General features: G+C 40.8%; 7 protein-coding genes across 15 annotated transcripts; 5 read left to right on the top strand and 2 right to left on the bottom strand.

The window, feature by feature from the left end:
- Positions 1-163: 163 nt before the first annotated feature.
- LOC105277371 (splicing factor U2af 38 kDa subunit) lies at positions 164-1,979 on the top strand. Its single transcript, XM_011335694.3, has 5 exons — positions 164-333; positions 419-506; positions 687-753; positions 887-1,175; positions 1,255-1,979. Exons 1-5 carry the CDS (start codon positions 290-292, stop codon positions 1,487-1,489), a joined length of 723 nt encoding a protein of 240 aa, XP_011333996.1. The 5' UTR covers positions 164-289; the 3' UTR covers positions 1,490-1,979.
- A 1,004-nt stretch (positions 1,980-2,983) lies between these two features.
- Positions 2,984-5,961, bottom strand: LOC105277366 (transcriptional repressor protein YY1). Of its 2 annotated transcripts, none has more exons than XM_011335669.3 (3): positions 5,453-5,961; positions 3,920-4,514; positions 2,984-3,811 (listed from the first exon to the last, which is right to left on the bottom strand). In XM_011335669.3, exons 1-3 carry the CDS (start codon positions 5,940-5,942, stop codon positions 3,697-3,699), a joined length of 1,200 nt encoding a protein of 399 aa, XP_011333971.1. In that variant the 5' UTR covers positions 5,943-5,961; the 3' UTR covers positions 2,984-3,696. The 2 variants fall into 2 exon arrangements, with proteins under 2 accessions (XP_011333971.1, XP_011333980.1); XM_011335678.3 differs by having other exon boundaries at positions 3,920-4,472.
- Positions 5,962-6,233: 272 nt separating this feature from the next.
- Positions 6,234-7,161, top strand: LOC105277353 (gamma-secretase subunit pen-2). The gene is made up of 3 exons (XM_011335644.3): positions 6,234-6,376; positions 6,585-6,689; positions 6,812-7,161. The coding sequence occupies exons 1-3, from the start codon at positions 6,316-6,318 to the stop codon at positions 6,949-6,951; spliced, it is 306 nt and encodes a 101-aa protein (XP_011333946.1). The 5' UTR covers positions 6,234-6,315; the 3' UTR covers positions 6,952-7,161.
- A 60-nt stretch (positions 7,162-7,221) lies between these two features.
- On the bottom strand, positions 7,222-12,343 carry LOC105277328 (glucose-6-phosphate exchanger SLC37A2). 4 transcript variants are annotated; one of them, XM_011335611.2, is made up of 9 exons: positions 12,037-12,343; positions 11,662-11,740; positions 11,433-11,568; positions 10,982-11,347; positions 10,615-10,659; positions 9,346-9,541; positions 9,128-9,276; positions 7,577-7,879; positions 7,222-7,499 (listed from the first exon to the last, which is right to left on the bottom strand). In XM_011335611.2, exons 1-9 carry the CDS (start codon positions 12,311-12,313, stop codon positions 7,431-7,433), a joined length of 1,620 nt encoding a protein of 539 aa, XP_011333913.1. In that variant the 5' UTR covers positions 12,314-12,343; the 3' UTR covers positions 7,222-7,430. The 4 variants fall into 4 exon arrangements, with proteins under 4 accessions (XP_011333913.1, XP_011333921.1, XP_011333929.1 ...); XM_011335619.2 differs by having other exon boundaries at positions 11,015-11,347; XM_011335627.2 differs by lacking the exon at positions 10,615-10,659.
- Positions 12,344-12,708: 365 nt separating this feature from the next.
- On the top strand, positions 12,709-13,887 carry LOC105277310 (EKC/KEOPS complex subunit LAGE3). Of its 4 annotated transcripts, none has more exons than XM_011335584.2 (4): positions 12,709-12,827; positions 13,290-13,395; positions 13,495-13,623; positions 13,694-13,887. In XM_011335584.2, the coding sequence occupies exons 2-4, from the start codon at positions 13,358-13,360 to the stop codon at positions 13,818-13,820; spliced, it is 294 nt and encodes a 97-aa protein (XP_011333886.1). In that variant the 5' UTR covers positions 12,709-12,827; positions 13,290-13,357; the 3' UTR covers positions 13,821-13,887. The 4 variants fall into 4 exon arrangements, with proteins under 4 accessions (XP_011333886.1, XP_011333901.1, XP_011333891.1 ...); XM_011335599.2 differs by having other exon boundaries at positions 12,790-12,900; XM_011335589.2 differs by lacking the exon at positions 12,709-12,827 and adding an exon at positions 12,889-13,025.
- On the top strand, positions 13,843-14,621 carry LOC105277304 (phosphatidylinositol N-acetylglucosaminyltransferase subunit P). The gene has a single exon (XM_011335568.3). It carries the CDS (start codon positions 13,879-13,881, stop codon positions 14,266-14,268), a length of 390 nt encoding a protein of 129 aa, XP_011333870.1. The 5' UTR covers positions 13,843-13,878; the 3' UTR covers positions 14,269-14,621.
- A 95-nt stretch (positions 14,622-14,716) lies between these two features.
- On the top strand, positions 14,717-18,942 carry LOC105277295 (methylenetetrahydrofolate reductase). Of its 2 annotated transcripts, none has more exons than XM_026973869.1 (5): positions 14,717-15,056; positions 15,147-15,373; positions 15,698-15,858; positions 15,946-16,268; positions 18,095-18,942. In XM_026973869.1, the coding sequence occupies exons 1-5, from the start codon at positions 14,839-14,841 to the stop codon at positions 18,297-18,299; spliced, it is 1,134 nt and encodes a 377-aa protein (XP_026829670.1). In that variant the 5' UTR covers positions 14,717-14,838; the 3' UTR covers positions 18,300-18,942. The 2 variants fall into 2 exon arrangements, with proteins under 2 accessions (XP_026829670.1, XP_011333859.2); XM_011335557.3 differs by lacking the exon at positions 18,095-18,942 and adding an exon at positions 16,351-16,538.
- The last annotated feature ends 10 nt before the right edge of the window (positions 18,943-18,952 follow it).

The raw sequence follows: 18,952 nt of genomic DNA, 5'->3' as shown, positions 1-18,952 counted from the left end.
ATTCAAAGCGCAACGAGAACTGCTGTAATAAATTTTCGTATTTTTCGCAGGATAATTCTCCATGAATTTATATCACAATATTAGTTCCAGAAAACCCCGCTACGAGCCGCCACCAGTCGATATGGGTTCTATCGAATTTACCGAGTTGGTAGCATTGTTTCAACGATAGAGATTTATCAAGTTTGAATAAAATGTCGGCCGGCGTACGGTGCGTGTATTTCTCGATCGCTTCGAGTGGTCTTGCAGTAACTTCGAAATAATTACGATTTTCGAGCGTAGGGTGTACATCATGGCAGAATATTTAGCATCGATCTTCGGCACTGAAAAGGACAAGTAAGAAAACTAATTTGCTAAGTTGGTTTAATACGTAAGAAGAAAAAAAGAAGAGTATCATTCTAACCTATTTTTGTGTTATTAGGGTAAACTGCTCCTTCTATTTCAAAATTGGCGCATGCCGCCACGGTGACCGCTGTTCACGTATTCACAATAAACCTACATTCAGTCAGGTACGTGGATTATTATTAATTAATTAACGTATCTAATTTTATTTTAATTATATGTAACTTGTAGCGATGGTAGCTTAGCTGGTTAGACTCTCCTTATTCTCCAGTTCATTTTGTCTCTACGACAAAAAGAGAAGTATAGAAATGTTTCAGCCTTCTAAGTAAATTAATTCTGATTTTCAGACATGCCTGCTACAAAATCTCTACGTGAATCCCCAGAATTCCGCAAAGAGTGCAGACGGCTCGCATTGTAAGTTAATTGCACATAACTCTGCTATTATCACTCAATTCGCGATTGTTGGTTTATGCTCAAGTTGTTTTAACAACGTTTAAAGCTTTCTTCTTTTAAATAAGAAAATTATGATGTTTATCTACTGCTTTAGTGGTCGCGAATGTATCGGATGAAGAGATGCAGGAGCACTATGACAATTTCTTCGAGGATGTCTTCGTTGAGTGTGAAGACAAGTACGGAGAGATCGAGGAGATGAACGTGTGCGACAATCTTGGCGATCACTTAGTGGGCAACGTTTACATAAAGTTTCGCAGGGAGGAGGATGCCGAGAGAGCCGTGAACGACCTGAACAATCGTTGGTTCGGTGGCAGACCCGTTTACGCCGAGCTCTCGCCAGTGACGGATTTCAGGGAAGCCTGCTGCCGTCAATACGAAATGGGGTAGCGTGAACCGTTCATGATATTGCGCGACAATCAAAAATTCAACGTCCCCTTATCCCGATACTTGTTTTTCTTTCAGAGAATGCACGCGGTCTGGATTCTGCAACTTCATGCACCTGAAGCCGATCTCGCGCGAGCTGCGCCGCTATTTGTACAGTCGCAAGAAGGGCGGTAGGGGAAGGTCGATATCGCGCTCGCGATCGCGCGGCCGAGACCGCAAGCGTAGATCCCGATCGCGTGACAGACGATCGAGGTCCAAGGACCGCCGGAAGAGGGACGACAAGGGTAGAGACGGACGGTCCGGAAGGTATTAATTGTAAGCAATTCCATTCGATATGAATGCGAGCATTCCGATGGCTCGATTGAACGGAGAGACTATTAAACATTGTCTTTTTGTCTATGATAGAATACTCATCTTCGTAATATATATTTATTATGTACTGCGATCGTAATTGTGGAATCAGTATTTTTCAATCAGTTATAAGTCATACTAAAGTGTTTTCTACGCGAGAATAACCCTTGAAGGATGATCGCTAGACTAGTGAATTGTGCATAGCCGGGCGTCTGAAGTCGCGCGAATAATGAAATTATCGCGTAGAACGATATATCGGGTGAGGAGCAATTTTCATATTATTAAATTGACGTCGTACGGAATAAGATTAACGGAATAAGAGATCCAATCGAGTACCGAATTTCTTCTTTCAGCGACTCGGGCAATCCCCCGAGATAATTAAGAAAAGCCAGTTATTTAATTTGTATCATGATAAACGGAACAAATATAAAATATATAAGTATAGAAACATACATATATTTCATTCTGCTGTATTTTTTCATATAAACTATCGAACTTAAATATATCATGAAAAATTACGCACGGAGTTATATGTTTATAAATGTAAAAATCTATAATATGCACTCCGAAAGTTATATATTTCGAGTGATGATTTTCGACGAGGAGCATCGTTATAATCGCGCACATCGTTACAAGATCTTCTTCGTGAGAGTAGATGGCAATAACATTCTTTTTCCCAGGAAAAATATATTCCAAAACGGGCGGAAATAAATAGAAATTAAAGTTTATTGACTAAAACTTGGAGTTTGAAACTCTCATATATATATATGTATATGTATAAAAGCAAATTAATTTGAAAAATCATTTTTCATGCTTATAAAACAATCATCGAGTCAAGAGAATATTAGCAGACGAGTTAAGAATCACGCAGCTGCAAAGTAAAAACCCTTTTTTTATGAAAGAATATATATACTTTTTTTACAAGATTTAAATAAATTATTTAAAATCCATCTAGCGATGAGATAGGAGTTAGTATATACGAGACGATACATATATTCGGTCATAAGTATACGCGCGTCGCGGCGCGCGCATAAATTATAATATACGGAATTATTATGCGAACAATCATGGTCAATGATGTGATGAGAGGTACACGCAACAATCGCTATGCTAATCGATATTAAATTTATTCACAGCTATTGCTTGTCACGCGTAAGTGTCAAGTACCGTCGAAGTTATCGTTAGACTGATGGCGCGTGCATACATCACAATATTCTCGCAAAAAATCACGCGTGCGACTCGCGCCGACTCGATATAACTTTCTTCCGTACGATTTCTTTCCCATACTTTGTCCGCTCCTTCCTCTGTCAGTCCGTATACGTTCGTCACACTACCACCTCCCGTATTGTGAGTTTCCCCATCAGCGATGTCAGGAAAACAGTGCCGTGATAAAAGTTAGTACGCGTCTGACCCATGGATGCATGGACTACCGCAGTACACATTACACACGCGTAAAATTTTTTTTCTCTTCTTTCATTTTTAATAACTATCAATAACAAGTCTCAGCATTATACAAGTGTAAAAGTCGTAAGTATTACTATATAAGATGGTACAGTATAAGTCCGACGGAAAAAGATGCATCTTCGTGGTTTATTCTCATCTGAATTTTCTCCAAAATATACTGTATACATTATTTTAATTGTACTTATGTATATGTACAGTCGAGTGTGTGTCCGTGAGTACGTGTGTATGTGTGTGTGTGTATATATATTTGTGTTATATATATATGTATGTATATGCGTGTGCTGTGCGAGCGCACTCCACTTGACTTGTTCCTTGAGCAGTGCTCGACACACTCTAGTTGCGTTACTCGGAAGGTACACTATATTTCCTTTTTTTTTACTTTTTTTTAATTAATTAATGTAACTTAACTTTATTTGCCCGCTTGCATTTTTTCCTCGTGATAATAATAGTGCTCCAGCTTACTCGTCGATTAATTCGTATCTAAGCACAGAGGTATCATTCTCAATTATAACGTGTTTTTTTTTTCTCTCGGTTAATTAATTCTCTTAAGACAACTAATAACCGCCACTGTGCCACTTTGTTGACATTGTCGCTTGTACGCGCCGTGAAAATATTTACACTGTTTAAGATTAATAATTAATGATTACGATACTTCAGTAATAGGGTTCAGTTAGCCGGGATATACGAGATCCATGTTTAGGGGGGCTAATCGGCGTAGACAATGAACTGTTGATTGTCTACATCTGCAACTTCAACTTGGACAAACTGAGGCTGTTGAAGTTGGATTTGTTGTACTTGTCTCCCAATGGCGTTTCGTGACCTGGAACGACACGTGCGAGATAGAAATTTAATTAAATTTCAATTTCCGTTTCCTGCATCGACCGCGAGCGGTGCGATTCAAGTCGACGGGAATCAGCGAGATGCTTACTTTGCCTTCGCGTGCGTCAGGATGTGCGACTTCAGGTTCGTAGACTGCGCGAACTTTTTGCTGCATCCGTCGAACGGGCACACGTAAGGCCGATCACCGGTGTGAATTCTCACGTGGGTACGTAGATTGAAGTCGAGACTAAACCTTTTGCCGCAACCCTCGAACGTGCACTGAAACGGTTTCTCGCCGGTGTGTACCAGTTGGTGCCGCTTGAGCTTGGAGCTTTCAACGAAAGCCTTGCCGCACTCCGCGCACACATGCACGCGTGGCCCATGCGTGTGCAGATGCTTGCGCATCGCGCTGTTGTCCCGGAACATCTTGGTGCAGCCCTTGTGCGGGCACGCGATCGTACGCTCCACGCCGTCCATCACCGGCGGTTTGCGTACCTTCAGCTTATGGCCGGGTCGCGCGAATTCCGCCAGCTGTTTCGGATCGGAAAGATCTAAGCCGGGCATGCCATCCGATACGGAACTGTTCGAGTTGAATTTGGTGTTTGTTTTCCCCGTCATGTATTCCGTGTAGTCAGGATCTGGCTCCGGATTCGAGCCCTCATCTGGAACATCCACATCCGGGTCAGGCGCTAATAGGACACTACCTTTAACAACCAACAAACGGAGAACGGTCTCGAACAAGAGCTAGTTATGTTTCAACAATGGTATATAATTATATAATTAACTATATAAATATATATGTATATTAAGTAAGGATAAGGATAAGGATAACGTAAGACAATGCGTAAAAACAAAGTATAAATTTAAAATCCTTTCGCCATTCTCGACGACGATGATACCGAAATCCATCGGAAACTTGACATTCTATCTATTCTTTCACAGTGTCGCTTAACGCAATGAACTTTATAGTAAGCATTGTCCACGTGCCTTAATCTGGTACACCCGGTACATACGCTCGCGAGGCAGCATGGATCCCTCGTGACGTCAGAAGTCGAAGCTCCTCGCTTGGACTTCTCTCGCGGCCGTGGACCTCGGCTAGCAACGTTAATGGCATTTCTTTCCTCCGTTTCCAAACGCGATTGCTCTTTAAATACAAGACATTCAAAATTGCAACACATTATCGGCGACGTTGAACGAGAACGTCGGCGGAAAGGAGGAAACGCGATGCTACCCGGTGCGTCCGGTGGCGTCGGCCGCTGGGGTCCGCCACGGACCGCCATTGCTCGAGCGGGCGGGCAGTTGGCCGCGTAAAAGAGGCCATTTTCAAAATATGGCTGCCCCCGTGGCAGCGTAATGGCGTTCTCACGATCAAAACAAACAACGCGGCCTGTCAAGCCGGGCGACGCGCGGACGGCGAGGCGCGATCGCCGATCTCGATCGCCATGCTCGCTGGCGATCGCGCGCGCGTCTCTACGCAGTATCGATCTGAGCATCGTACCGGAAGTGCGTACCCGCCCGTACCCGTGGATATGACGGTCGAGAGCGTATGACGAGGGGAGAGAGCCTGGAGGTTCAGGCCGACCTGGCAGATCGTGATCGGGGAAATGCCCCGTGCGCGCGAACGGTCGTACCGGAGACTCACCATCGTCTGTGCCGGACGCCCACATCGTTACCGAGAACTCGCCCTCGAGCGTCTTGATCTGCACCTGCTTCTGTTCCCACTTCCTAGCCTTGGTCTCGGTGGCCATCTCGCCGAAAATCGCGTGGTCGGACGCGCGGAAGCGCGTGCCGCCGCTCTTGCGCGCCTTCTTAGCGGCTTTGCGCGACGGCCCGGGGCTGGACTCGACATAAATGTCGTTCTCCGGCACCGGGATCTGGTCGTACACGCTGAGCGGGTCCGCGCCGACGATCTCCTCTTGCGTTTGCAGTATGATTTCCTCGCGGCCTGGCTCCGGCAGCGGCTGCAGCGCTATCATCGGCTGCCCGTCCTCGCCCTCGATCGTCGTCTCCACGGTCTCGCACGGTATCTCTACTGGTATCGTCTCTATCTCGACCTCCTGGATATCCGGTTGAATCTCCACTTCGGTTATTATGTCCGAGGACGCCATATTAATCTCCGGCGGCGACGCCATGTTACAGACCAAAATGGCTGGCTTTTGCCCACACGAGAACACGAGATTCAGCGGGGAGTCGAGCGTCCGTGGCCACGTGACCCACAGGCCCACACCACGTGACACCCCCTAGCGCCAGCGTGCGCGTCACACGGCCGCCGCGCCATCTTTGATGGGTGCTCGAATGCCCGATTGTTGTTCACGATTTTTTCTTATTTTCCACGAATGTGCCGTTTGCGGGCGGCATTTAGGAATTACCGCGATTCACCGTTCACGGTAGGCGTTCGCCGCGACGGCGTTTCGTGTCGTTCAATCGGGCGAAATCGAGAGCGAGATACAGCGATTTTTGACAGCGCGAATGACAGCCGTGTAGCAGGTTAGAACTGTCATCACGATGGATCTATCCAAAATATCGAACGAGAAAAAATTATATCTTTGCAAGTGGTATTTCCGTGGTACGTCCGTCACTTAATTCACCTTTTTTCATTTCTCTTGGAGCGTTCTTGGCTACACTTTTCACTTTCAGTTCGTTGTTATATTCTTTGTTCGATTTTCTCTCCAAAAGTTTGGACCACATATTTTACGTGCAAAATATAGTGTAGACAAAAGAATAAATTATTGTTATGCATAATCCGTTACTGATTATTATGTTATTTATTGCAGCTGGCTTTGCACTACTGCCATTCCTATGGGCTGTGAATGCAATTTGGTTCTTGAAAGAAGCCTTTGTCGTGCCACCTTACGAGGAACAAAAACAGATTAAGAGATGTTGGTAGTAATTAATTTTGGAATGTGTGTTTTCTGTGCACGTTAATGTGTGATGCATATCGTGTGAGCGAGCGAGCTGTGTACTCTCTTTTCATTACAATCTGCATTCCTGTGTCTTTCAGATGTAATATTTTCCGCTATAGGAGCAATCGCTTGGACAGCTGCCTTAATAACTTGGATAATTATCTTTCAAACGTACAGAGCTGCATGGGGTGAATTTGCTGATGCTATTAGCTACATCATTCCCACTGGTATTCCATGATAATTTTAATATTAAGCCTTTATATTTATGTATAATTAATAATTTGTTATAAAAGAATCATGAATTATGTAACTTGTAATATAATAGCAGCTTACATTTTCTATTTAATGTGTGGTCAACAAAACCGTTATGTACACGTAATACACGTATAAAGATGTAAATAGGTATACATAAATAATATTACAAAATGATCTCAAAAAGTATTCAAACTAATCTCTGTTCGAAATTGTTTACATAACGTGCACACATATATATGCAATTGCATAATGTACTGTAAAAAATATACCATTTATTTCGATACATTTAAATATTATGCACAAATCATAATCTCGATTCTGAATTCTGCACAATATTCTACGCTTTTAAAAAAAGCACGAGATAAATTATAAATATCGGAATTAACTAGTGCAGAATGCACGTGCGTATATATACATATACACATGTCTCCATGCAGCGCCTAATAAACTTGATCTCGGAGCTCAGACTTCCAGGACTCTTCGTCTTCGTACACACGCTCTTACCTCTCTGTAGACCAGTCTCGATAGAAACTGAAACAATGAGACACGATCCTTGTACGTCGTCCATAAAAATATCATTCTCGCAGGCTTTGGTGGTAGTAGCTCACCAATAAGGCCATCAGATCCGCGAACATGAGCATGTAAAAGACATTGTGCCATCCAGCCCACCGGGAGACCAGGCCCGCCAACAGCGGGCCGACCGCCGCACCGATGCTGCCGGTTCCGTCAATAATGGCAGTCACTGTGGCCAGAGCCTTCGAGTTGTCGCCTAAACTCGGGTGAGTGCCCAGCTCGGCCGACACGGCGGTCGTTATCAGTGCGTAGGGACCGTTCACCAATACTCCCGCTACCAGTAGTAATACTATGTTGACACCTAGGCTGGTGTTGCCGACGTAGTCGTACAGGAATAACTGAAACGAGCAGTACGAGTGATCAATCGCGGCCTTCGACTTATTTTGCAATTGTAGTGCCAGAATTCGAGGACTAAGGTTGCTTTTAACATTGACATAGGAATATATGGACGGAGCCTTTTACGAGGGGAAGCTGAGATCAGCGGTAAGGGGAGAGCACTGGCACTTCGTGTAACTTCGGCTGTTGGGTATGTCAGTTTCGCCAGTGATATATATATATATATATATGTACGAGTTATTGTGTTGTGTCGGAATGTAGCAATCGCATTAATGCAAAAAGGAAAAATTGGCAATAACGTATGAAAGAAAATAATGATCCGAAAATTTCTTTTCATCTGTAAGTTAAATACATACAATTGTAGGTTATACACAATGTCGGCAAAACGTTTCAGATATTGTTATGTGTTTATTATTATTTAAATTTATTGTTATTGTGTTAAGAAAGAATTTTGGCTTGATTATACACCTAGACCGAGTAATGGTGGCACCGAAAGACAATCTTATTTAATTATTATATTTTTAACGTAATTTAGATGTACATTGTCACCTACTGAAGAGGACCACATCCCGTATGGTCGAAACGTCGTTCTAATAAAGAGAATTATAGCCAGTTGTGTCGAATATTAATCGTACTCGTTTACTGAAATTATCTACTGGCAGTGTTAAGAAAGAATGTTGGCTTGTTTATTATTATATTCATATGAACAATTGTTCGATAACAGTTTTTCATTTATAGTTTTTATTAATTCATATATTTAATAATAAATATATATATATAGTCAAATCGTATATATTATTATTAAATATATGAATTATAATAACTATAAATGAAAAACTGTTATCGAACAATTATTCATATGAATATAATAATAAACACATAATAATATCTGAAACGTTTTACCGGCATTGTGTATAACCTACAATTGTATGTATTTTACTTACAGATGAAAAGAAATTTTCGGATCATTTTCTTTCATAAGTTGTTGCCAATTTTTCCTTTTTGCATTAATGCGATTGCTACATTCCGACACAACACAATAACTCATCGTACATGTAATTTCAGTATCACAACTTTACAAAACCTTATCGAGTATCATTCGGGCGACGTCGAGAACAGCCGAACTCGCCCGATTTGCCAGCAGCCTCTCCTTACCGCAAATCTCAGAACCCCTTGCCTAAGTTCGTAGCATAGGCTCCGTCCATGTATTCCTATGTCAATGGCTTTTAATTTGATTGGAAATTGTTTACTGAAGGAATTGCGAGCTGAAGCATCCCGGCGCACGTCAACGCGCTCATGCCGCTGTAATCGGAGAGAACCCCGGCCACTATGGCGCCTACGATGCCGCCGACGTCGAACAGAGTCGAGAGATCGGCGCTCATGGTCGCGCCGTACGTAGCTACGGGAGAATTCAATTCAAGTTAGACTACACTGCCGATCGGAGAGTAAGCTTGAGCTAGATACTGACTCGATGCCGCGATGTACAATGGTAACCAGTAGAGGAATGTATAGCTGACGAGCTTCGCGAAGAAGAGAGACAAGGAGTACTCGATGACGCCTGGTATCTTCATCGCTCCTACGAACCCGATCGCGCTGTTCTCGGACTGGCTGCGCCGGTGTCGCGAGAGCATCGGACTGGTCTCGGACTGTCCGCTCTCCAAACCCTTTCGAACATGAGAATTTATTCGTTATTAACGCTGCAATTGTCATCCGCGATGCGTGATGAGACAGAGAACATGATGAATGTTACAAACACATCGCTGCGCTTAATGCATGCTTTTCCGCAGCTTACGAGTCGAGCGAAATATGCGCGACATAGTATACATGCATCATCGCCTGTTGCAATCTCGCGTTGTTATATACAGGGTGTTTCCTCTAACTGTAGCACTTAGAATATCTCTGCTTCCTTTGATGATATGAAAAAAGTCAAAGGACGAAAATTGTTCGATTCAAAGAGACTAGTACTCTTCTGGTAAGAAAATTATTTTTTTTAATGTGACCTTTCACAAGATATCAAGGTCATGAACATTTTTTTAAATGAGATGGTATATTTTCCTTAAGGAAATGATGTAGCTTGTAAAAAAACAAATTCAACCATACAGAATATGCAAATGAAGTTTATCGCGATATTCCGACAACACCTGAAGATATGCGAGAAAGAATTCAGCGTGCGTGCACCGCAATTACTCCGGAATCTCTCAAAAACGTAAAACAATCGTTTATTCATCGAATTCGAAAGTGTATCGAAGTAAACGGTGATCATTTCGAACATCTGTAAAAAAGGTATATCTTTGTAGTTATACATACAATAAATAGAGTTTCTTTTCCTAAACGTGATTTTTGTGGTTCAAAGTCATTTGAAGGTCAACATATTCTGTATGGTTGAATTTGTTTTTTTACAAGCTACATCATTTCCTTAAGGAAAATATACCATCTCATTTAAAAAAATGTTCATGACCTTGATATCTTGTGAAAGGTCATATTAAAAAAAATAATTTTCTTACCAGAGTACTAGTCTCTTTGAATCGAACAATTTTCGTCCTTTGACTTTTTTCATATCATCAAAGGAAGCAGAGATATTCTAAGTGCTACAGTTAGAGGAAACACCCTGTATATATATATATATATATATAAAATTTTATATATATATATAAAATAACATATCGTTTGTGTTAGTGCGAGAACAATCGAGTACAGTGTTAGCTACTATATATAGAGGAGAGTGGCATGCACTTACGTCGGCAGCAAGTTGTTCACGGTAGACGCAGCGATAGATGACACGCTACAGCAGACAGTTTACTTATTACGGAAGTGCAAACTATAATTCTACTAAAAACAATTAGAAGGACAATTCATCCGGGTAGGTGCGAACATCGTGTTAAACATTAATCTAGAAGAAAAACTGAAAGACAAAGTGCTTATAATTCAAACCAAAACGTGCGTTTAGTTGAATCATCAACGTGCTATCATGGCGTCAGTTGACTAGAACTAGCGTTGCAGTACAATTCTACTTTTTGCTGATAATCTCAAGGGACAGCATCTATGTGCGCTCCTAGTCACTGAACAAAAGGTGCAAATACGAATGGTTGTTACAAGCAACTTACATCCTCAACAACACTCTGAGAATGATAACCTACATCGGCCAAGTCATCGTCCGAGCTATTCGTTACGTCAATCTTCCGATAGCCGGCAGCGGCCGGTGAGCTGTATCCCAGCTCGGTAGGACACGGGACGAGGAACAGGAAGATCATGAATCCTATCAGTCCCATTATCGCGCCGGGCACCATGAAGCTCAGGCCCCAGTCGGTTTCGACGTATGCAGCTGCGATTAAGCTGCCCAGTATATTCCCGAGGGACGTGTGGGAATTCCAGATGCCGAAGATCAGGCCGCGCTTGCCCTTGCCGAACCAATTTCCGAGGACTGTCACTACGCCCGGCCAGCCGGAAGTCTGGAAGATACCACCCATCGCCTATGGGAAAAAAACGATATGTCAAATATATAAAAATGTATAAAAAATATGCACGTGCCGGATCTCGCGTCAGCTCAACGCTTACCTGTACGAGAATGAAAAACCATAGACTATGGATGTTGTACGGCTTGGCGATTCCAAAGAGGTAGCACGATATGCCAGATAACAGCATACCGAGAGAGAGGAAGTATCGCAAGTTTACCCTCTCTGCTATAAATCCGCTGCACAGATATATATATATATATATAAAAGATATTTTTCAGAAATGTACTTGTATACTGTGGCAAGGAGTAAACTCATTGCAAAGGCATTACCTGAGGAACATAGCTATAGCGTAGGCGAACAGGAACGCCGAATCCAGCATGCCAAGTAATGCTGGTGCATCCTGTGTGTCTACAAAGATAACAAATAGATTATGCATATATGGATATAGGAAGTAATTAATAACAATCTTGAATTCTTAATTTGATAATTTAATTTCTTATTTTTTATGGCATTTCTATTGTATCTCTACGATACTTGTACTGGGTCAGTCAAAAAATTTGGTTTGATTCATACACACATGTAACATATGTGACAGCAATTAATGTCTAATCATAGAAAATTACTTGATTGACGAATAATTTGCCTACGAGTGCAATAAAGTAAAATTCGAGGCGAACTTCACCGACACAATAGTTTGTTCTTACCAAATGGAGCCCAATCGCACCAAGTATCCCGATTGCTGTCATTCACTAAGATATCTGGAGGTGGCTGCAAATTGCTGCAGTTTTGGCTCAGAACATTCTTCACCACGGATATCGGTTTTCGTGTCAAGTGGTAACAAGTATATGCTAGGTAAGTGAGTGCCAGCACTCCACTTTGGTGCCACAGCATCCAATTGATACGACGATTTTCGCAGCAGCCATTGGACATGTATTTCAGACATCGAACGCCCCATGGCAAATCTCTCGCTGGCCCATTCATATTTAATACTTCTCTTTGTGTATAATTCTTTCTCACGAATACGCGATAACGTGTACGTTAAATCTCTGATTGTTAAATAACAAAGCACTGTTCTACATTGTACTCTTTGGTCGCAACGAGTGCATATATACAAATATTATACATCCAGAAGATTGGGCTTGGAAAATGTATCTATCCCGCTTCGCTTGGACATCCAGTATGAAATATCCAAAATAATATCAATAATTAAAATCTCGATTAAATAAATTCACTAAACGAGCAGAGCACGTAAAACCATCTTTCTGCGGTTTTCGGGCGAGTTGCGTCTTCTAAGTGCGCAGCATCTCGTTGATATCACGGTCGCGACACTCCACATAATACTGAACGTTTCTCCGCTCACTGTCGTCGATGAACGAAGGACCGCAGACCGTAGGATGCAGCCAGGCGAGCTGGCGATGGTGACGACTGTGATAGTAAATAATGGCTGTGAGTCATAACCTACAAAGAACAAAAGGCGACAGTTTAGACTACATAGGTGAACAGATAAGATAAACTTTATGAGTATTATTCACTTAGGGCACTTCCTAGGCCGGACGATATAAAATACGGTAAATGCAAGCCCGCTTTCCCTTTCTTTTTTTTAACGCGAAATGGAATGTTTATTACGCCATAACAAAAAAGACGAATGCACCAGCAGCAACGTCAGCAACGCCTATGCTATGCGCGTTTCCACGTACGCAAATCGATCTGTAACAATTGATACTGTGAAAGTAATTGCGAATATTTTTTATTTCATTAATTATTTTACAATTATTGTAAACGGTCTTCTTATTATTTGGACAAGAGTGGCGACCGTATCGCATAAGATCTCGTTAAATTATTTTTAGGTTAATCTTGAGTCAGTTTAGATTATACTAAATCGAGTTACTTTATATTAATTTTTTTATTGTAAATAAGTTCGAATATAATGAAGAGAATTTTTATCTTATAATTACAGATACAGTTGCAAGATAACGCGATACTAGCGGCAGAAATTTCGATTTGACCAATTAGTGTTATCATAGAATGACCTCGGAGAATGCTGTCATGAGCAACCTCAAGGTGTATCCTTTTGCTAATAAGCCATTCCTTTTTAACGATAAAATTTCTACGTGTCTCGTACAATTGTCAGCCTGCAAATTATGAACCTTAACGATGCACAGAGATCTGTCCGTGCCTTTTCCGAGCTCTAGGGAAGCAGAGGTCGCATACCAAGTACTGCGAGTTGATAAGGAGCCGTCGAGAGGCGGAGTCACCAAGAAACTCGCATTAAACAATAACCTATTAGAAGTGTGAGTAGATAATGATGACAACGGTGTCGCGCATGTCGCTGATATATTAATACTTTTATTTTGCTTGCAGGTCATTTAGCGGTAACGAGGCACGGAAAGTGCGCGTAGGACTTACGTCGTTCTTCAATAGCTTGCAGCTAGTCATCGAGACCATTCGTCAGTTTGGTCCGCCTGAACCGACGTACAATCATCACTGAAACTGACGCACATTTTTCGATTATATTTTACTAATGTTGTAAATATGCGATAAACGTTATGGAGCACACCCCTGCGCCTTACGCTCCCCGAGCCGTTTACGGTTACGCCATGTACATAGGCTCGAACATGCTTTTTTTATTGTACGTGATATGGGCAATCGTGCCGGACGAGGTGCTGCACGATCATCTGGGACTGTCGTATTGGCCCTCGAAATATTGGGCAGTCGCGATCCCCATATGGGCGTTGACTGCTCTCGCCACGTTCGCATTTCTCATTTACCCGGCTGTCAATATGCTGATAACTCCGAATACCGACGACATGAGAACCGTTACGGATAAGCATGCCCTGCAGAAGACCGAGACCATCCCTGGTGGGATACCACCTGTGTTTGACATACCCATAACAGAAGTTAGCAGGAAGTTATATTTGAGGAAAAACAGCTCTTAATCGATGACTGAAGACTTGCTTTTCTTTTGTTTTTTGTTTTTTTTTTGTTGAAAGATGTATAATTTGGTACAAATGACACGCCACTCCTTAATCTGGCAACTGCCAAGAGTAAAATTTTTGGACAATGAACAATAATTGATGAGAGTATTCTCGCGAAATTTTCTAAAGCTGAATTTTTATATTGCTATTAATGTAATTTATAACGATTTGAGAAACGGGATTTCTAGCATTTCCAAGATGAGAAGCGCTTATATATATACAAGTGTAAAAATAAGACCAAAATATGTCAGACATTCTGAAATATTTATGTTATTTTATATATTTATTGTTAATAAATTTACTGTATAATAGTCAAATGGTTCTCGACGTCAATGAACGAATTACCTATTTTTTGTTTTTTTTTCTCTTGAAATCAATCGTCTGTATTTCTTCATTGCACATGCGTGTACATCACTGTGCAAGATATCCCTATATCACCCATTACATAATACGATGTAATGGCTCATTAGCGTGAATCAGAGAAAATGGAAGTATTAACGTTTCCCCTTCACGACTAGACGCTGATCTGTAATGAGAAATTTGATTGTTGACGAGGACACGTGTCGGAGGAGTGATGTTGCTAGACGCGACAGCGCTGGCGGTTCTTCCAGCGACAACGTTCGCACTGCACGTCGTCGGTGCGAGATCGTGGACCTGCGACGTGCGTTGCAGGGTAAAATTAGTAGCAACGAGATATTTTGCGGCCTTGAAATCGTCTCCGCGAGCAGACCCAGTGGATTTTATCAGAGGTTCGTATCGAGGAACTTGAAATTAATAAGATCAGGTGACTAGAATAATTGGAACTGTGTCTTGAATTGAGATGTTTTTATGTGCATCAGACTGCTCGAGGAGATGGGCAAATATTCGCCCTTGTTTTACGCGTTAACGTGGCACGAGGAAGCGCCTGCCGACACTGAGAACTATCTACCTTTGAATCTGCTGGAGAATTTTCCGTCTAACACTCTGCTACATTTAGCGGCAAAGAGTTTCAAGCGTGACGAAGTGATTCGTATCTCGAGGAAAGCTCTTGCCCTTGGAACAATTAACATTTTTGCGCTACGAGGAGGTGACCCACCGTTAAGCCACTTTCCATGACTCGCATTGATCCTTCAATCGTCAAATCGTGACGCTCGATTTATCAAAGAACGTTTTAACTTTGAAATACGATCTAGACATTGAAGCGTATCTGTCATTTTAGTGGGGAAGGGGGGGGGATACTCTGCGTGAACACATATTGCGTTACAAATACGTGATAAATAACGACACGGCTTCGCGATTATCAGAACTGAAAGAATTTAATTTACGATAAAACGTGTCTCCGAATTTGATACATTCGATCACCCGATCAATCAGATATGTAGAGAAGTATGCGTTTCCGGTCGAATTGCAGATTCCTTGTCAGAGGATGGTGACTTCAAGCACGCAGCGGATTTGGTCGCTTTTATTAGAGAACAATTCGGCGGCACGTTCTGCATCTGCGTGGCGGGCTACCCGCAAATGCACCCGGAATCACCGTCGAGAGAGCTCGACTTGCTTTATCTAAAAGCGAAAGTAACAATCGAGTCTTGTACAAAAGTACAATAGTTTCGCAGTAAATTGTTTTTCTATCTTTTTCTATCTTTGACTACGAATTTCCAGGTAGACGCGGGCGCCGATTTCATCATAACTCAAATCTGTTTCGAATCTCAGGCTATAATAGACTTCGTGAACGACTGTCGAAAGATCGGCATACGAGTTCCAATCGTCCTTGGAATCTTCGTGCCGATGAGTTACGAGTGTTTAGAGAGAATGGCGAGCATTTGCAAACTCGACGTTCCCGTCAAGATAAAAGACGATTTGTCACGAGTGAGGGATAACGACGAGGCGGTGACAAAATTTGCTGTCGATTTGGCGATGCAGATAATGACGGACGTAATCAGAAGCGGGGTTACACGTGGCTTTCATCTATTTACGTTGAACAGGTAAAATGTTAACGATGTTATAAATTAAATAACAGTAAGATGTAAAGAAAAAATATACGCTGCGCACCCATCGTATTTATAGGTTACCGCTAGTGGCGGAAATATATAGACGTATAGAATTTCTCAAAACGGAGTTCGGAAACTAGCGCAAACCCGCTAGTGATCTGATTTACGCTTAAAAAGCATTACGCAAAATGCCAAACCGAGATAATAATTTTTCCTAATTCTCTGTACAAAAAAACAAAATAGAAATCACAACCATGATGTATGCTTTATGTCTTTTTAATTATTTTATTTATTTATTAATTATTTTATCAGCTATATCGTCGCCGAGAATAAACCCAGATAACACACAATATTCTATGAATATTCTATATATTGGGTTGTTCGGAAAGTTATTTCGTTTTTTCAAGGAAAAATGAAAGGCGGTTTTTTCATATTTAGAAAAAATTTTATTCAGTGATGTATTGGCCATTTTGTTCCACTACCTTTCGCCATCTTTCTGGCAACTTTAAGATTCCACGCTCATAGAAGTCCTTCTCCTTATTGACAAAAAATTGAACCAAGTGATTTTTGACGCCTTCATTTGAATCGAAGTTTACATTGTTCAAAGAATTTTGTAGAGACCGGAACAAATGGTAATCGGATGGTGCCAGATCAGGAGAGTATGGTGGGTGTGGTAGCACATCCCATCCAAGCTGTAAAAGCTTCTGGCGAGTGACCAAACTTGTGTGTGGTCTGGCATTGTCGTGATGGAATACGACACCTTTCCTATTCGCCAATTCTGGTCGCTTCTGCTTGATGGCAGCATCCAATTCATCCAGCTGACGACAATACACTTTCGAATCAATCGTCTGGTTGCTTGGTAGTAGCTCGAAAAATACGATTCCCTTCCAATCCCACCATACAGAAAGCATGATCTTCTTTTGATGAATATCTGCCTTGGATGTCGATTGAGCAGGTTCATCTTGCCTGGACCATGATCGTTTTCGCTTAACATTGTTGTAAACAATCCATTTTTCATCTCCAGTTATGATTCGCTTCAAAAATGGTTCATTTTCTCCACGTTTCAACAATGAATCGCAGATGGTAATGCGTCGAATCAAGTCAATTTCCTTTAAATTGTGTGGAACCCAAATATCGAGCTTTGAAACGAATCCAAGGCGTTTCAAATAATCGTAAACGGTCGAATTCGATAAATTTAACTTTTCAGCAATTTCGCGTGTTGTTATGCGACGGTTTGCATCCACCAGAGCCTTTATTTTCTCGTCATTAGCTTTAATTGGCCGACCTGAACGTGGTGCATCTTTCAAATCGAAATTTCCAGTGCGAAATTTCGAAAACCAATTCTGATACTGACGTTCACTCAATACATCTTCTCCATACACGGTACACAATTTTTGTCTCGCTTGCACTGCATTTTTACCCTTTCAGTAGTAAAAAAGCAAAATATTACGAAAATGCTCACTTTGATTTTCCATGTTTGATGTGATGCCAAAAAACAATTACTTGACAGATCGCAACACAATAAGATACTAAATGACGTCTGAAATGTCAGTTGTCAAAATATAAAACGAATTTGCCGCTTAGAGTAAGGTTAAGTATCGAGGAACGCGACTAACGACATCGCTTTGTGAAAAACGAAATTACTTTCCGAACAACCCAATAGCTTCGAATATACTTCTTTGAGAATATTCTCAAAGAAATCATCCATACACATTTGTAGAATATCCTTATTTATAAAGAATAGTCTATAAATCTGCCCACAACATTTAAAATATCAGCAATACGAATATATCCTTTACATATTCTATAAATGTTCACAGAATGTTCAAATGTATTGAAAATGTAGATGGCGTTCAGAAAGCACAGGAAATACCAACTCATAACCTAATCTCTTTTTCGTTTCACTTTCACGTGGAGCACTGGCGAATTACCATACGCAAATTGGCGACAAATTATTTTACGTGTTCATATATAGTGTTCATTTTGCAAGTGTTCATGTTTGAAATATATACTATATGTATATAAATTATATTTATTTTTCCATCATTGATCAGTTAGATGCAAATACATATGTTGATAAAAAAAGATAAAAAATAACATCAAAATATGTTTCATCATGTTATATATAAGTCATCCTATACATAAGTGTAATATACTAATTTAGTTGTGAATTTATATATACATATATTATAAATAATCAATTGCAATCTATCCTATATCATAACTATTTTTATTACATGTATATGATAAAACATAGTTTGTTGTTTTCATTAAGGCTGCGTCCCAAAATTCACTGTCAGTACTGGAAATCTATAGTTTATATCACGTATACTATATATTATACTATATAAGTATATGTGACATACACTATAGATTTTCAGTACTGACAGTGAATTTTGGAAGAACGCAGCCTGAATATAATTCAATTGTAGAATATTCTGTAAATGTTCTTTAGATTGTACTAAACAGCTTCTATGAATATTCTTGAAACATGCTAAACAATATTCTTTGGATCTATCTAGAATATTTAAATTGGTCTCATTTCAACATTTTATGTAGATTTATGGAATGTCTTCTAGTACATTTTTAGAATATTCTTAATATTCTCGACGCATATTCATTGACTGTTCACGGAAAGTGTTTGTGTTATCTGGGAATGTAAGAAAAATTTAAATAAA

The sequence above is a fragment of the Ooceraea biroi genome, chromosome 11, assembly GCF_003672135.1.
Source record: "Ooceraea biroi isolate clonal line C1 chromosome 11, Obir_v5.4, whole genome shotgun sequence".
In the NCBI taxonomy this organism is placed as follows: domain Eukaryota; kingdom Metazoa; phylum Arthropoda; class Insecta; order Hymenoptera; family Formicidae; genus Ooceraea; species Ooceraea biroi.
The sequence above is the reverse complement of the archived record's forward strand: the minus strand, read 5'-3'. Positions and strand labels throughout refer to the sequence as shown.

Excerpts from the sequence above, each read along its gene's own strand:
- LOC105277304 (XM_011335568.3), top strand. The coding sequence starts at position 13,879 with ATGGAGCACACCCCTGCGCCTTACGCTCCCCGAGCCGTTTACGGTTAC.
- LOC105277353 (XM_011335644.3), top strand. The coding sequence starts at position 6,316 with ATGGATCTATCCAAAATATCGAACGAGAAAAAATTATATCTTTGCAAG. Across the intron at positions 6,377-6,584 it reads TTGCAAGTGGTATTTCCGTG|CTGGCTTTGCACTACTGCCA; the intron begins GTACGTCCGTCA and ends TATTTATTGCAG. Across the intron at positions 6,690-6,811 it reads ACAAAAACAGATTAAGAGAT|ATGTAATATTTTCCGCTATA; the intron begins GTTGGTAGTAAT and ends TGTGTCTTTCAG.
- LOC105277371 (XM_011335694.3), top strand. The coding sequence starts at position 290 with ATGGCAGAATATTTAGCATCGATCTTCGGCACTGAAAAGGACAA. Across the intron at positions 507-686 it reads ATAAACCTACATTCAGTCAG|ACATGCCTGCTACAAAATCT; the intron begins GTACGTGGATTA and ends TCTGATTTTCAG. Across the intron at positions 1,176-1,254 it reads TGCCGTCAATACGAAATGGG|AGAATGCACGCGGTCTGGAT; the intron begins GTAGCGTGAACC and ends TTTTTCTTTCAG.
- LOC105277366 (XM_011335669.3), bottom strand. The coding sequence starts at position 5,942 with ATGGCGTCGCCGCCGGAGATTAATATGGCGTCCTCGGACATAATAACC. Across the intron at positions 4,515-5,452 it reads GGCGTCCGGCACAGACGATG|GTAGTGTCCTATTAGCGCCT; the intron begins GTGAGTCTCCGG and ends TGGTTGTTAAAG. Across the intron at positions 3,812-3,919 it reads CTGACGCACGCGAAGGCAAA|GTCACGAAACGCCATTGGGA; the intron begins GTAAGCATCTCG and ends GTGTCGTTCCAG.
- LOC105277295 (XM_026973869.1), top strand. The coding sequence starts at position 14,839 with ATGAGAAATTTGATTGTTGACGAGGACACGTGTCGGAGGAGTGATGTT. Across the intron at positions 15,057-15,146 it reads CCCAGTGGATTTTATCAGAG|ACTGCTCGAGGAGATGGGCA; the intron begins GTTCGTATCGAG and ends TATGTGCATCAG. Across the intron at positions 15,859-15,945 it reads TGCTTTATCTAAAAGCGAAA|GTAGACGCGGGCGCCGATTT; the intron begins GTAACAATCGAG and ends ACGAATTTCCAG.
- LOC105277310 (XM_011335584.2), top strand. The coding sequence starts at position 13,358 with ATGACCTCGGAGAATGCTGTCATGAGCAACCTCAAGGT. Across the intron at positions 13,396-13,494 it reads GTCATGAGCAACCTCAAGGT|AGATCTGTCCGTGCCTTTTC; the intron begins GTATCCTTTTGC and ends AACGATGCACAG. Across the intron at positions 13,624-13,693 it reads AACAATAACCTATTAGAAGT|GTCATTTAGCGGTAACGAGG; the intron begins GTGAGTAGATAA and ends TTTTGCTTGCAG.
- LOC105277328 (XM_011335611.2), bottom strand. The coding sequence starts at position 12,313 with ATGAATGGGCCAGCGAGAGATTTGCCATGGGGCGTTCGATGTCTGAAA. Across the intron at positions 11,348-11,432 it reads GGTTTTTCATTCTCGTACAG|GCGATGGGTGGTATCTTCCA; the intron begins GTAAGCGTTGAG and ends TTTTTCCCATAG. Across the intron at positions 7,500-7,576 it reads CGGATCTGATGGCCTTATTG|TTTCTATCGAGACTGGTCTA; the intron begins GTGAGCTACTAC and ends TCATTGTTTCAG.